This window comes from Manacus vitellinus, unplaced genomic scaffold (genome assembly GCF_001715985.3).
Source record: "Manacus vitellinus isolate BGI_N305 unplaced genomic scaffold, ASM171598v3 scaffold_45_pilon, whole genome shotgun sequence".
Classification (NCBI taxonomy): Eukaryota; Metazoa; Chordata; class Aves; order Passeriformes; family Pipridae; genus Manacus; species Manacus vitellinus.
Genome location: NW_021940571.1, coordinates 1,912,141 through 1,925,500, shown reverse-complemented (window position 1 = coordinate 1,925,500; position 13,360 = coordinate 1,912,141). Strand labels below are relative to the sequence as shown.

The 13,360-nt window shown below is 40.5% G+C and overlaps 1 protein-coding gene across 2 annotated transcripts in view; it reads right to left on the bottom strand.

Moving 5' to 3' along the window:
* SMC4 (structural maintenance of chromosomes 4) overlaps positions 1-11,164 on the bottom strand; it is a 27,345-nt gene extending 16,181 nt beyond the window's left edge. The window contains exons 1-4 of one of the 2 annotated variants that reach the window (XM_018079227.3): positions 10,974-11,164; positions 9,706-9,884; positions 8,920-9,111; positions 6,946-7,122 (exon numbers count right to left, since the gene is read on the bottom strand). In XM_018079227.3, coding sequence (XP_017934716.2) covers positions 6,946-7,122; positions 8,920-9,111; positions 9,706-9,884; positions 10,974-11,103 — 678 coding nt within the window. In that variant the 5' untranslated portion in view covers positions 11,104-11,164. The remainder of the gene's footprint in view (positions 1-6,945; positions 7,123-8,919; positions 9,112-9,705; positions 9,885-10,973) is intronic. The other variant, XM_018079228.3, reaches the window with a different exon arrangement.
* Between the last annotated feature and the right edge of the window lie 2,196 nt (positions 11,165-13,360).

Here is a 13,360-nt window from a genome sequence, read left to right as displayed (position 1 = left end):
TGGAACAATATTTTGGGGGTTAGAGGGGATCTTAAAGCTCATCCAGTGCCACCCCCTGCCATGGGCAGGGACATCTCCCACCAGCCCAGGTTGCTCCAAGCCCTGTCCAAGCTGGCCTTGGACACTTCCAGGGATGGAGCAGCCCCAGCTGCTCTGGGAAATCCATTCCAGTCCCTCTCCATCCTCACAAGGAAGGATTTCATCCCGATATCTAATCTAACCTGCTCTCTGTCAGGATCAGTTGTTCCTGGAGAGCCTAGAAAGATGTTTGCTGTTATTGATTACTGCCTCCTCTTGTCATGCCTGAATACTGGGAAAAAATCCCTTTGGAAGGTAGTGTTATGCAATACCCTGAGTTTTGTCACACAAACAGTTAATACAGCATTTGTCCTACGGAATAATTATGGCAGGGAGTAGTTAAAAAGAGTTTTCCAGAATTTTGGGTTGTCAGTTTCTGGTGTCTTAATGTGAAGCTTTAAAACAAAGTGCTGAAAACTTCGGGACAGAGGTTGGAACCCAGGAGCTGGAAATGTATTTGCTCTGAGGGGGGAGCACGGGGTAGTTTGGGTGGTTTTGGGGGGGAATTTTGTGTTGCAGTTGCTGTGGTTTAGTTTTTTGAGGGTTTCTTTGTCAGCACCAGTCAGATTCAAACAGTGGGTAATGTGACATCTGACTGGATCGAAAATCACGCTGGTTTGCTCAGGAGGAACAGTCTGAGAGAAAACACTGCCCAGAAAATGCAACATTATATCTCAGAAAAACCTCCCGTGCCTGGGGACCAGTCAAAACACAATTTGTTTCCAAATCACATTAAACCACCACCACATTTTAGATATGACAACTGTGGTTCTAATATTTAGTATTTTAAGAATATTTTAAGAATATTTCACTAGTTTCACTGTAGTGGCAGCATATTTTTTATAACATATGAGCTTTTAAGGCTTTTAAAGACCCATAAAAGGAAGTTTTCTTATTGAGTCGGAAATCTTTGAGTGGTGCTGGGTATCAGCAAACTTTACTGGAATCCCAACATAATAACAGTCATCTTGTAACTTCCTAATACTGTCAATAAGTCCGTTTAATTTGCTTACTAAATTAACTGATTAAATGAATTAGTTTGCAACTTTACAGCATTACATAATTCCATTTCATTTAAGTGATCTCTGAATGCAGAGTGATCAGAATATTTAACTGAACTTTGTCAAGCATCACAAGATTAATGGTGATGGAGTATTATATAAAATACTAAATACTACTGTACTAAATAATAATACTACTACTATACTAAATAAAATTTAATGCAAACACAATGAATTTCAGATTAAAATAGTTACAGCAGGAACATTTATTCCTAAAAAAATGAGCTGAGTTCATAGGAAAATTGAGACCACACAATTTGGAAACAGGGTTTTCTTTACATGCAACAGTGATCACCAAACCTGTCCTTTGAGCACTGACCTGAAGTTGCAGAAAACAGGGCTTGCAGCTCCCACAGCCACCTTAATTCCCACTTTTGTGGAGGATTAGAGCAGCCAGAGCCAAAAAGTCTGGGTTTTTTTGTCCTCCTGAAGCAAATCTATCTCGATCAATCCAAATTATAACCAAATTTCAATTTATTTTTGGAAGGTTTTAACATGGAAGCCTGGGCAGAAGTGCCCTGGCATAAGGCAAACTTCTCTTAATAAAATAACAATGCTTAGAATTTTCAATCTGTTTTACAGAGCACAGTAATATTTCAATTTCTCTCGAACAGTGAAGCAAGTGGAACAGGAACAGATTTTGCAAGGGCTCTGAAAACAGCACATGCAGCTTCTCAGCACCATCAGCACGAGGAGCAATGGCTCAGGCAGCCAGAATGACACTGGATGGGCTTGCAGGAGAAACATTAAAACATTTGGAATGTTTATTATAGAAGCTGTTTTTCTACAGAAAAAGGTAAAATGGGGAGTTAAAGGAGGGTCTCCAGCTGCCACACCATTTGCTAAGTGCTCAGCTGGAAGTTGGGTGGTTCTGACTTGCCCCATCTGACACCAGTTCCCTCACTGTATTTTGATTTCCTGGCTACTTTGGGCAATCAATGTCTTGCTAATAAAGGCACCAAAGTGCTTTTTCTCTTAGAAAAGCCTCTAGTGAGAGAAGCCTTTCCATTGCCCTGTTTGCACCCTCTCTCCCTTTTTTTTTATTTTAATTTAATTTAATGACACTTGGCTTTGGGGTGTTTTTTTTTCCCCACTTTGACAAAATAGTAGCTCTCACTTTTTAAGCAGGAGTACAGTAAGGAATGGCAAAAATAAATGCTACATTTGTGTATCTTCAATTTTCCAGACTAGTAATTTCAATTGGACTTGATTTTGACCCATACTCCCTCCTCACATAAACTTTGCCCATGAATTCCAATTCAACATACATGGATTTTGGAAGCTGTATATTCCTGTAACCTCATTATTCTCCTGCAAACATGACTGTAATACAGCTCTTGTAAGCCACAATAGGTTGTTTGGGGATTTTTTGTCCCACAATTCCATGTTATTTCTGCTATTACTTGATGTTTGCAGCCATATCTCATTTTTACCCTTCAGTTTTACCAGATGGTGGTTCCACAGGAGAGAAAAAAGTACCAAATACTCAACTTTATGCTCTGCCTTCAAAAAAAGTGTTATAAACTCAGTGGGAAATAAGAAAGTCAAGCAATAAATGCACATATAAAAATCTACAATGTCAGTACTGTGCAAAGAGGAGGAAAAATTTAAAATAAGCCTGTTATTCAGCTGTTTGCACAAAACTACTATTCTGCATTCTGGAAATAATTTAAAAGTAGCCTTTGTCGAGCTGTTTGCACATCTGTCTAATTTTAGAAGCTTTTTTAAGGACATTCTTGTGTTTAATACAAGAACACAAATTAAGTGCAAATCTAGAGTCACTCTGGAATTTAAGGCAGTAATTGGCAAACTCAACCTGCAACGTGTGACTTCAGATTACTGGTGTGTTCTACAAAAATCGTTTGATTATCACTCAACTCCACACTGCCCCCAGAAAAGGGCTTTTCTCCTTTCCATATTTCCCTGTTTTACTGAAGAAATCTTCCTGGAACAACCCTCTCTTCCCCAGCCAGCACAGATTTTTTACAATCCCATTTATGATCCCCCCTTGTGCCCCAGTGTTGGTGTGTCTCCTCAGGAACACAGCCCTCAACAATTGGGAATTTCTGGCTTATCTCACAGGGAGAAGCAAATCTGCTCTCCCTCATTTCCTCCCCAGAACACTGGAAGTGAGTCCTACATTATTTCCACAAAGCAGCAGGTGAAAAACCTGATGTAACTTCCTTTCTGGCAACATAACCTTGCCATGGGATAAGACTTAGTTCCAATCAGTTACAGAAGTACAGACATAAAAAAATCACTGTTTATACCTGCTTAAGATCACAGGAGAATATTTTAATTAAGTCTATCAAACCCATCTAAGTGAAATGCTACTGTAATTAGTACAAAATTTACTCAGAACAGCTTCAATTGGTTTGCAAGTAACTTCTTAAGTAAATTAAAATCAACTTAAACTCTGTTACCATTAATAAAAAATTATTTTAAAGTCTTGTGCTACTAATTCTACAATATTTATTTGCAAAGTGGCTGGATGGGAGTTACCTATGGAATTCCACTTCCCTTTTGGATGGACTCTCCTTCTCTTACCTTGCCAGGCTGCAGAACCAATCTCAGGGGTGTTGCTGTGCCTCTGCTCCCAGACTGCGCCCCCCTGCCATGGCCCAGACTGACATTCCTTCCAGGGCTCCCATTTCTTTCATAACTCCTAATTATTAATTAATTCCTAATTATTAATAAAGAGCCTGAGAGGTTTTGGTCCCCTCCAGGTTAACCTGGTCAGGAGTCACCATGGAGTAACAGCAAACACACTCCCTCAGGGTTTTGCCCAGCCCAGTCAGAGCAGCTCCAAGTGTTTCAGTAAAAGTTAAATAACTTTATTTGTTGTTCTTTACAGATCTACAAGGTACTGGAGAGGGGGCATGAGGTGTGGAAGACAAAAAAAAAAAAAAGCAGCAAGATGCCAGAACCTCTTTTTTAAATGTCAAGATGCACTTTTCCCTGTTGCAGTTTCAAGCTCATTAACAAGCATAATATTTGTAATAATTGCTATAATAATATTATTATAATAATGCAAAATAATTGTCTGTTCCTAATGTACTAAAAGCACAGAACAATTTCTTAAAAACATGTAATAGAGTGTTAGAACCCAAGGAGCACAAGAGTGACAAACTCCTCCTGTTTTATGTTGGCAACATCCCCCTGTAAACAGAATTACTTTAAAATCAGATTTATTTCAATTAGTGAGTTCAGGCACTGCATTTGTAATTGTTCTAGAACCACTCAATTAGTCTCACATTTTCTGTCTTTCCACAGGTGTTTTTTGTAATGTTACTCACAGAAGTCAGCAGCAGTTTGGTTTTAATATTTTCAGTTTGGCATCAGCAGAAATACCTACATCAAAACTCAGCTTGGCCTCAGCTTTCAAATTTTAGCCTAAAACCACCAAAATCAGCAAAAAAAGACCGAAAAATAGGGGGTGAAGTGGGGAGAAGGAAGCAAAAAAAATATAAAGCAGTCTTGTAAAAAGCAAATATTTTCCATTGAGTAATGCTAACTGTGCTTGCAAGATAAAATCAAGCACCTAAAGGTGTTGTTACTACATGTAGGACACGTTCTCTTACAACTTATTCTTTAGTACTAACCAGGGAATGTTGTGTCACACACCCAAACCAGCATTTGAGAATCCTTAATTAACATTTCTTGCCCCAAATCTATAGTACAGGTGAAATATTTTCAATCATACCCTACTGACAGAGTCAAAAATCAAAAGAGATTTATAACTGATTTTAAATGAGAAATACTTGGTATATCAGGTTAAGCTTAGTTTAAATAAATTATTAGTGTTGCTATTAAAAAAAGCCAAATAAACCTGTTATTTATCCCTTCAATTTTAAATAATTTAAAAAACATTAAGGGGGAAAAAGAGCAATTCTGGTGACAGTGGTTCAGGCTTAGATGGTCTCATTTACATCTAAGTATAATTTTTTTTAGGATTTGGGGTTTGCAGTTCTGCTGTCATTCTGTGGAAAATATTGCTACATTTCCCAACTGGAAATATGCAATTTTGAAGGATCAAATCAGTGGATTTCACATTAAAAAGGCACAAAACCTGCTGTACAAAGAGAAAGGACTTTCCCTCAGACAGAAAGACAGAAGAAACAGAAAATCTCTGTTCCTGAGACAAAGAGTCTGGGGGGATGAAATTAAAAAATAATGGTGGGAATCACTAGTTTATCCCCTAAATATTGGCTTTACCTCTCCCTATTTCCCTTTGTAGGGGTGGAAAGCATGAAACTCCAGCTTTTAGGAAAAGGTATGTCCCCCTCATTGATAACTTCCTGGGAAACAATTAGTGGGAGAAGAAAACAAATCACATTTGGGGGAAAAAAATAAAAAATAAATTAAAAAAGCAATACTCCTTCCCAAATGTTCCCAGTGGTCCAAGGGAATGTTCTCCAACACTGAGCTTTATCTCTGCACCCTCATTTCTACCCAGCTTCATCTTTCACTTTACATTTTCTCCCCTCTAGAAATTTTGGCAAAAATGATCCTTCAGAACAACTGTGTAGAAAACAAAAAAAAAGGGTGTATTTACTGTAGTTGTTTTCCTGGAGGTACTTCTTGCTCCATCTTGAAACAGAAAATACAGGGATAAAGTGGTGGAGGAGATAATTAATTGGCATGGAGACTTGAAAACAGAGATATCCTCTTTTTGTGGGTGTAGCTGTAAAAAAGGCCGGCACAGAAAGGCTTGAGGAAGTGAAGCAAACACAGCCACCAAGCTACAAGATTTTTATACTGTTTTTTTTTTTTTTAGAGGGGAACTGGAAGCTCCTTTGACAGAAACAGGCCTAAAATAAATTCTATTAAAATATTTCAGGCCTTGGGAGGCTCTCACTGATCACTAATTTCTAGGCCAGAGGAGATTTGGGACCTGTTAGTGGTGAAATAATTACGGGTAATTGCAGAAATAGTTATTTAATCTAATTAAGATTTAAATACTTCCATCAAGTACTTGAACTCAATTTACATTTCAAGTAATTGTTTGGCACATAGCAAAATTCTCATTTGAAAATTAGGAAAAAAAAAAAAACAAACAAAAAAAAAAAAATCAGTGTGGTTCTCTTCAGCCTGTCTTTAAAACAGAAGCAAGCAAGCCTCACAATTTTAAGGTCAAACATGAATATAAATGATATTATATTGACAAATTCTGTGATTATTTTTCCAGTATGGGTTGTCAACTGTAGCTTTTAAAAACAGGGCCTGAGCTGGCTACAAACCTGCCATTCCTTGAGTCCTCTACAGCAGCTAAACAAGGGTAAACAACAGGCACACTACATGTGTTTTTCCTTGCCCTCAGTTTCTGTGCACAGTTCAGTTTTCCATACTTACTTCTCAGTAAAACCATGTCTCTACATGGGAGCTGCAGATAAGAGCAGAATCATCAAGGTTTAGGTTAATATCGATGCACTTTTACCTACGAGCACAAACAAGTTGCTGAATCTCTGCCACGCTTAAGCAGCACAATAATATTGGGGTTTCAGGTTTATTTTACTACACCAATATTTACGTGCTGCTAGGGCGGAACAAGCACAACTCTTCCATTCATCCACTTGTCAGGAACACACATTTCTGAGCAGAAAAAACTGACATCAGGATCTTCAACTGCTTCTCTGCCTTAAATTTCTACAGCAGCAAATAATGATTCGCACCTTTAGCACAGCATGCAAACCATGATGTGCTGCTACAGCACTTTAAGGCCTCAAAACCAAGGCTGCAAACTCAGACAGGGTTTTTTTTGAGGGGAATAGAACTTTTGAAAATTGATTTTTATTCATCCACCAACCTGTAAAATTAAGAACCTGTTATGATCCAGGTCGATGCCGTGGCTTCGGAGCAGAATTCCAACATCTTTGTATGTCTTTTTCTTGCCATTGATGTGGTAGGCAGAGGAATTGTCTCTATAGGCAGTGCGAGACACATAGAATTTGCTGTCAGGAACAACTTCATAATCATCTCCTTCCTGGTTTGGGGAAACAAAAAGCCAGAGAAACAAGCACTCTGTCAGTGTATTTGCCTCATATTTCACAATTAAGCAGAGAAGTTTCATCATGTTCAGGTTTTAAGTCAACTGGGCTCTGAGATGTGCTACAAGTGGGAACTGTTTTAAAGCTGCATCTCAAAAAACAAGATTTAAAAAAAAAAAATTAAAAAAAACCCTTTGAGAACTGGACAAAAAATAGCCCAAATTGTTTAAACTGAATTGCCTTCATCTTATGCCTTTCCCACCTCTAATGTAAGATACTGCTCTGAAAATCCTTCATTTATTCTCTTCACCACTGCTTCAAATCACAAAGGAAAAGGCCTACTTGAAAATTTAGGGAGGCTGTGCTATTCCAGCCTGGAAATCTCAGCTTAGGAAGCCCTGAGTGCCTTGACTGCTGTTTGCATTTTCAGCTCCTCTTTTCTAGGGCTTGGAAAAGGAGCTGCTTTGAGCTGAGCAGCTCTAAAGAGAAACTGTAGAAGATAAAAAAGGCAAACATTAAAGATGTGACAAACATGACATCATCAGCTTCAAAAGAGATCTTCGATTTACCTACAGAGCAGCAACCAAAATAAAGCTGGGACTAGGCTTGAAAAAGTTAAAACTGATGCAAGCTGCTTGTAAAAGACTTCAACTGGCCTCCCACTTCCCCAGATTAACCCCCAAGAGCTATCAAATTGCTCTCTAACACATGCAGAGGGTTTTTAGATCAGAAAGTTGGTTTCTAGATGTTCATACAAAGGCAAGTGGGGGGGGAAAAAAGAATAAATGTAATAATTTTTGAATCTGGTTATTTAGAAACACACCCCTTTTGTTTGTATTTATGTATGTCAAGTCAAAGGAAAAAAAGAAATGTGTTTTAAAGCAGTTCACTCAAAGGCAATAAATATTGCCACTTTATTAACACAATTTTTGAAATTTCAAAGTACACTTCCCACTGTTTTGACTGACCCCAAATTTAACAGCTTGGATGTGTGCACAAAAATTCAATTTAAATTAAGAGAAATAAATCCCTTGTATTGCAACTGCAATAAATCAACAAAAAAAGCCCTTAAGTTTTTATCAATACCCGAAGTGACAAGCAGAATAAATATTTTTTTATTTGCCAACACTTTCTATTTCATTCAAACAAAATATCAGGTTCAAAAAAAATTTAGTGGTAGGATGTGGGATCCAGAATTTCTGATGAAAAATCTGTTTTAAAATTGCAGGCATGTTTGCAGTACATAAAGTGTAAATAAGTTTCAGATTCATTATATATTTCTCTAATTTTAGAGAACCTAAAATAGTTTCTAATTGGTTTCAAAAGTTTTGTTTAAAAATGTTTTATTTCTTAATACATATGTTCATGTTATAAATTTCAGAATATATATAACATGTCTAAACATAGACTTATAAAATTTTAGGGCTCCTTTTAATTGCAGAAATAAGTTTTATTTACTTGAGGTAAATGAGATGACAAGTCTAAAACGACTTCTTCTTAAAATGGTTAGTACATATTCCTAAATAGCTTTAAAACAGATATTTACCACATATTAGTCCTGCAGAAAATAAAAAAGGAATCCCTACTAATAATTTAAGAGCTGCACCACTCAATAGAGGATTTTTTAAAGTTAATTAACACTGATGGTTTACATCCCAAAGGTAAACTAATCATGCTCTGAAGTTTTCCCCAGCTCCAACTAAAATAAGCAAATATTCAAAGTTTTCAAAGCCTTAGAGGGGGAAAAAAAAAAAAAAAAAAGGCTCCAGTTTTGTGCCTTCCAACCCACCTACCTTGTCAATGATCTTTTGGAAGTGAACTTCCACAGTGCAGCTCGGGATGTCCGTGTGCTCGTCAGAGTTATGGATCAGCACCGAGAGCTTTTTGGAGCGGATTTTTTGGGCTCGGTAGCCAAAGACAAAAAGCAGGGAATCAATGACATTGGATTTCCCGCTGCCATTTGGCCCGATAATACACGAGAAACGCTGCACAAGGAAAAGGGGAAAAAACAAAAGTGATATTCAAAGGGAAAGAGCTCCTGCCCAGTGCACATCACCCAGTGCATTTGGAATGTTTCAGACACAATTCTTCCAGGTCCGTGCAGCTGCTGACTGGCTGAGAGTTCGGGGTTTGCTGCCAAAGGTAAAGCAGCACAACTTAATAAAAACCCCCACACCTCAGCTGAGCTCAGCTCTCTGCATTTGAGCTGCACTTCGCCAGCATGTTTGCAAGGAAAGTTTCATGATTAGCCACGTAAGTCTCTTGTGGGCACTAAAAAATATTCTCATTCTTCAAACACGGCCCTAAAAGTTCTGCAGCAAACGAAATCAAGAGAAAAGTGTGCTTTTTTAGGCTGTGCTGACAAATTAAAATTGTACAGGACCAGAAAGTTGCACTTAACTGTTTTCTCTACTGTCCAATAATGAAAATTTAGATTATTGCCACAGAAGTATTTCTAAAACTTAAATTTCTTTCAGTTCTTTTGAGGTCAGCTCACATGAAAATACAGCAAGGAATACTAACACAACAGCAAAGCCTTACCTTCATTTAAAAAAATATTGAAGGGAAAAGAAAGATACCTTATGAAAAGGTCCCAGAGTTTTCTCCCCTGCATAGGATTTGAAGTTCTGGTTTACAATGTGAGTTATCATGAGCCGAGGAGCACCGGGTTCATTGGTCATTGCTGGAGGTGGGGGAGGAGGGATGCTACCCAAAATCTCTTCTAAACTTCGAGTATCCACCACCTCATCTGACACTGCTAAAAACCATCCGAATTAAACAGAAAGGGAAAAAAAAAACACAACAACAACCAACTGTAAGCTCTCAATGACTTGACACCTTTTCAAATGTTCAACCGAAAAAGCAAACATCACCTCTATAGGAACCAAACCTCCACTTTGGCCTGTAATTATTAACATGAGCTAAGTGGAATTAAAATCCTTCTTTCCACCAACTGAATCTTTTTTAAGAGATACTTAAGATGTCCCATCGATGCACTGGGGGGTTTGTTCCTTCATTATGTAATTCTTATTCCAACACACTTTACCAGGCACTCTGCAATTACAGCAGCTCCAACCAGCACAATAAGGCTGCAAATCCGAAACAGGCCAAGTCTTTCTAATTAATAAGTGCAAAGCCACATTTCAGGCGTGCTCACGAGTCCCTCTGCAAGATTTGGGGAGCTCTGCACGAGGCTCTGAAAGCTGTAATGACAGCACAACTGCTCTGCAAAGACAGGAAGTTTGTTACGAAAACAAACTGGCCCCCTGGATATCAGCAAGGCAGCTTTTCAACAGGCACCGGCAACTCCTTCTTCAAAGAGGCAGCAGTTTTTGCCACTGATTTAAAGATATTAATCTATTTGTCAAGTACCTTCCTTTAATAACTGCACATCTGGCTACCTAAAATGTCACACAGCTGCTGTTTGGCCAGATATTTTCTGCAAAAACTCAACTCGAGGAACTCGAGAAAATACACTGCTTCATGAAAAAGAAAGTCAAATCATTTTAAGAGTTAAGTAAATAAACTTGACATTTATTCCATTCCAAGAAATCCCATACCATTGGCTGCCTATAAATTTGAAAAATCCTGCTGTTGTACCACAATCTTAAGCACAATGTTCCAGATCAGGGATATGAAATAGGCTTTATTAGGAGAAAGTCTACAAATTGCTTTTGCACTTGCACTGGGCCAAACCCTTTAACTCTTTGCAAGCCCTTTTTACAATTTTAAAAGCAGTTTAAACAAGGCTTTCAGCATTCCTTTGTGAAAGGGAACAGTCGGTAAAGTCGATTGCTGCTAAAAGGCTCTGCCATCTCCTCACATCAGCACCGACAGCCAGACCTACCTTGAGGAGGACCTTTGTCAAGCTGCTTGTTGCCTTCGTTTTCCACTTCCATGTCGCTGGAGGACTCCTCCAAGGGCTCCCTGCCCTTCCGACGGGCTGCTGTGGAGGGTTTGGTGCTCTTGCTTGCCATGATCCCTCTTGGCCGTTCCCCTTCCGAGCACTCAAACTACTGAAGGGATCTATCTCCTTTGCTGACACAAACAAGAAAACCCCGTGATCTAAGCACTGAACTGCAACCCCCTAAGGAATTTACCTACATGTCTGCCCAGCCGTTTGACTCACTTAGAAACTAAGGACTAGAGGTACTTAAAAGACAAAAAAATCCACATTTGAAACAAGTTATCAAGATTAGCTTTGTAAGGATATACTTTCAGATACATTACCCCCCAAAATCAATGGGATAAGCCTAATCTGTAAAAACAGCCAGAATCTACCTGCTGAAAACTCGCAGGGACATGTCCTGTGCTGTGACTTTGCTCAGAGAAAGTCACCGTGATGCTGGGGGCAAAAGAGTTAAAGACACATTCGAATGTGTCTACTAAGTAGCCACACGTTTGTGCTCTCCTAGAAGAACTCTTTACATTTCAGACCCGACACTCGTTTTACTTTCAATAATCCGTGCAAAATATTCATACATAGATACACAGATAAACAAAAGACCTGCGCAATTATAGCAAAGGCTTGACTCTTAAACCATTTCAATCGACACACTCATCTCACAAAACACGACACAACCACTCCTGCCAGCACTCAACGTTTCCCAGAGAAAGCAAAACGAAATACCTTCATCTCTTTGTGATAATAAAGTCAACTGAGCAAGAACGAGCATTACAAAAGCCATCAGCTGGCACTTCAGCACAGCTCCCAAAACGGAGAAATAGAAAGCACCCGAGGAGAAGAAAAGACGAGGGCAGGAGCGAAACTCTCCCCAAAGAGCTGAAATCGCAGCAAGTGGCGAAGTGAGTTCGCAGAAAAACAGACATGAGAAAGTTTACTTCTCACAAGATAAAAAACTGACGTGGTTAGAAAGTCATCTTACAATTGGTGCCAATCATTTGACGTTTGCAGACCTACCCCCAACCCACACTCTCATGAGAGTCCTTCATTTGGGACAATGGGGGAGGGGGGGAAATGAGAGACACAACTCATTTTCGGGCAATTTGAGTCTATGCCCCCGTTCAGAAGTGTTCCGCAATGGCTGTCTCAGACAATTACAGCCTCTCAAAGCACCACATTTATTTATTATTTTTTTTTCCCGAACTGCTCCACTCCAACAGAATTGTGCAATATAGACCTATTTACCTTCCCAACCCTTCCCCCCCTCCTCAGATACTTCAACAGAATGAACAAGCCGAACTACTTGACCTCAGCTTTTACATCGCGATAAATCAGCTGCCACATAGCCTCTAACAAATTTAACAAATTCGTGCCCAGCCCCTCCCCCGAGCCAGCTCGAAGGTGTTTGGTAAAAGCATCTCTCCACGGGCTCCTGCCAAGCGCCGTTTTTCTTACGGGGACGGCGAAAAACAAGAGCCAGAGACGGACAGAAAAGCTTCCTCATTAACAGCCGATTAAATCTGATTGCGACAACCCCTGTCAGGGACAAACTCGGGGCTTTTTTTAAGCCCGAGGAGCCCGACTGCGCCCTTGTCACGCTCTTTCCAAGTCGCAGAATATTCCGAGTTGGAAAGGACCCACGAGGATCGTCGAGTCCAACTCTTTTAAGTAAATGGCCAATCGTTAAGGGCTTTCTTAGGGTTTCTCTCTCATCCTTCAAGCATCAAAGCAGAGCTGGTTGCACAAGGGTCTCTGCTCTAAGCAGATTAAAATCGGGTCTCTCCGCTACTCAAACGCGTTCCCGTGCTCGGCGGGTCTCCGAGGGTCCCCAAGGGCACAGCGGGACCCTCGGGCCGCACAGCCCCCGTGTGACCCCCCTCCCCAAACCCGACAGCAGCCGGGATGGCCCCGCCGAGCCCGGACCCCTCGGTGTGACCCTCAGCGGGGCCGTGGGAGAGGCGCTGCCGCCGCTTCTCCTCCCTCAGGGCGAGGGGGAAGTGGAAAAAGGCGGCGCGGGGCAGAACCCGCCGCCCCCTCAGCACTCCCTGCCCTTGCCCTCAGCACCCTCAGCCTTTCTCCCTCAGCACCTTCCCCTCACCACCCCTATCGTCCCTCTCAGCACCGTCTCCTCAGCACCCCATATTCCCCCTCAGCACCTCTGTCTTCCCCTCCAGCAGCCCTGTCTTCCCCCTCAGCGTCTCCTATCTCCCACTCAGCACCTTCCTCAGCACCCCGTACCCTTCCCCTCAGCATCTTCCCCTCAGCACCCCCTGCCCTTGCCCTCAACAATCCCTGTCTCCCCCTCAACACCTTCCCCTCAGCACCCCCAG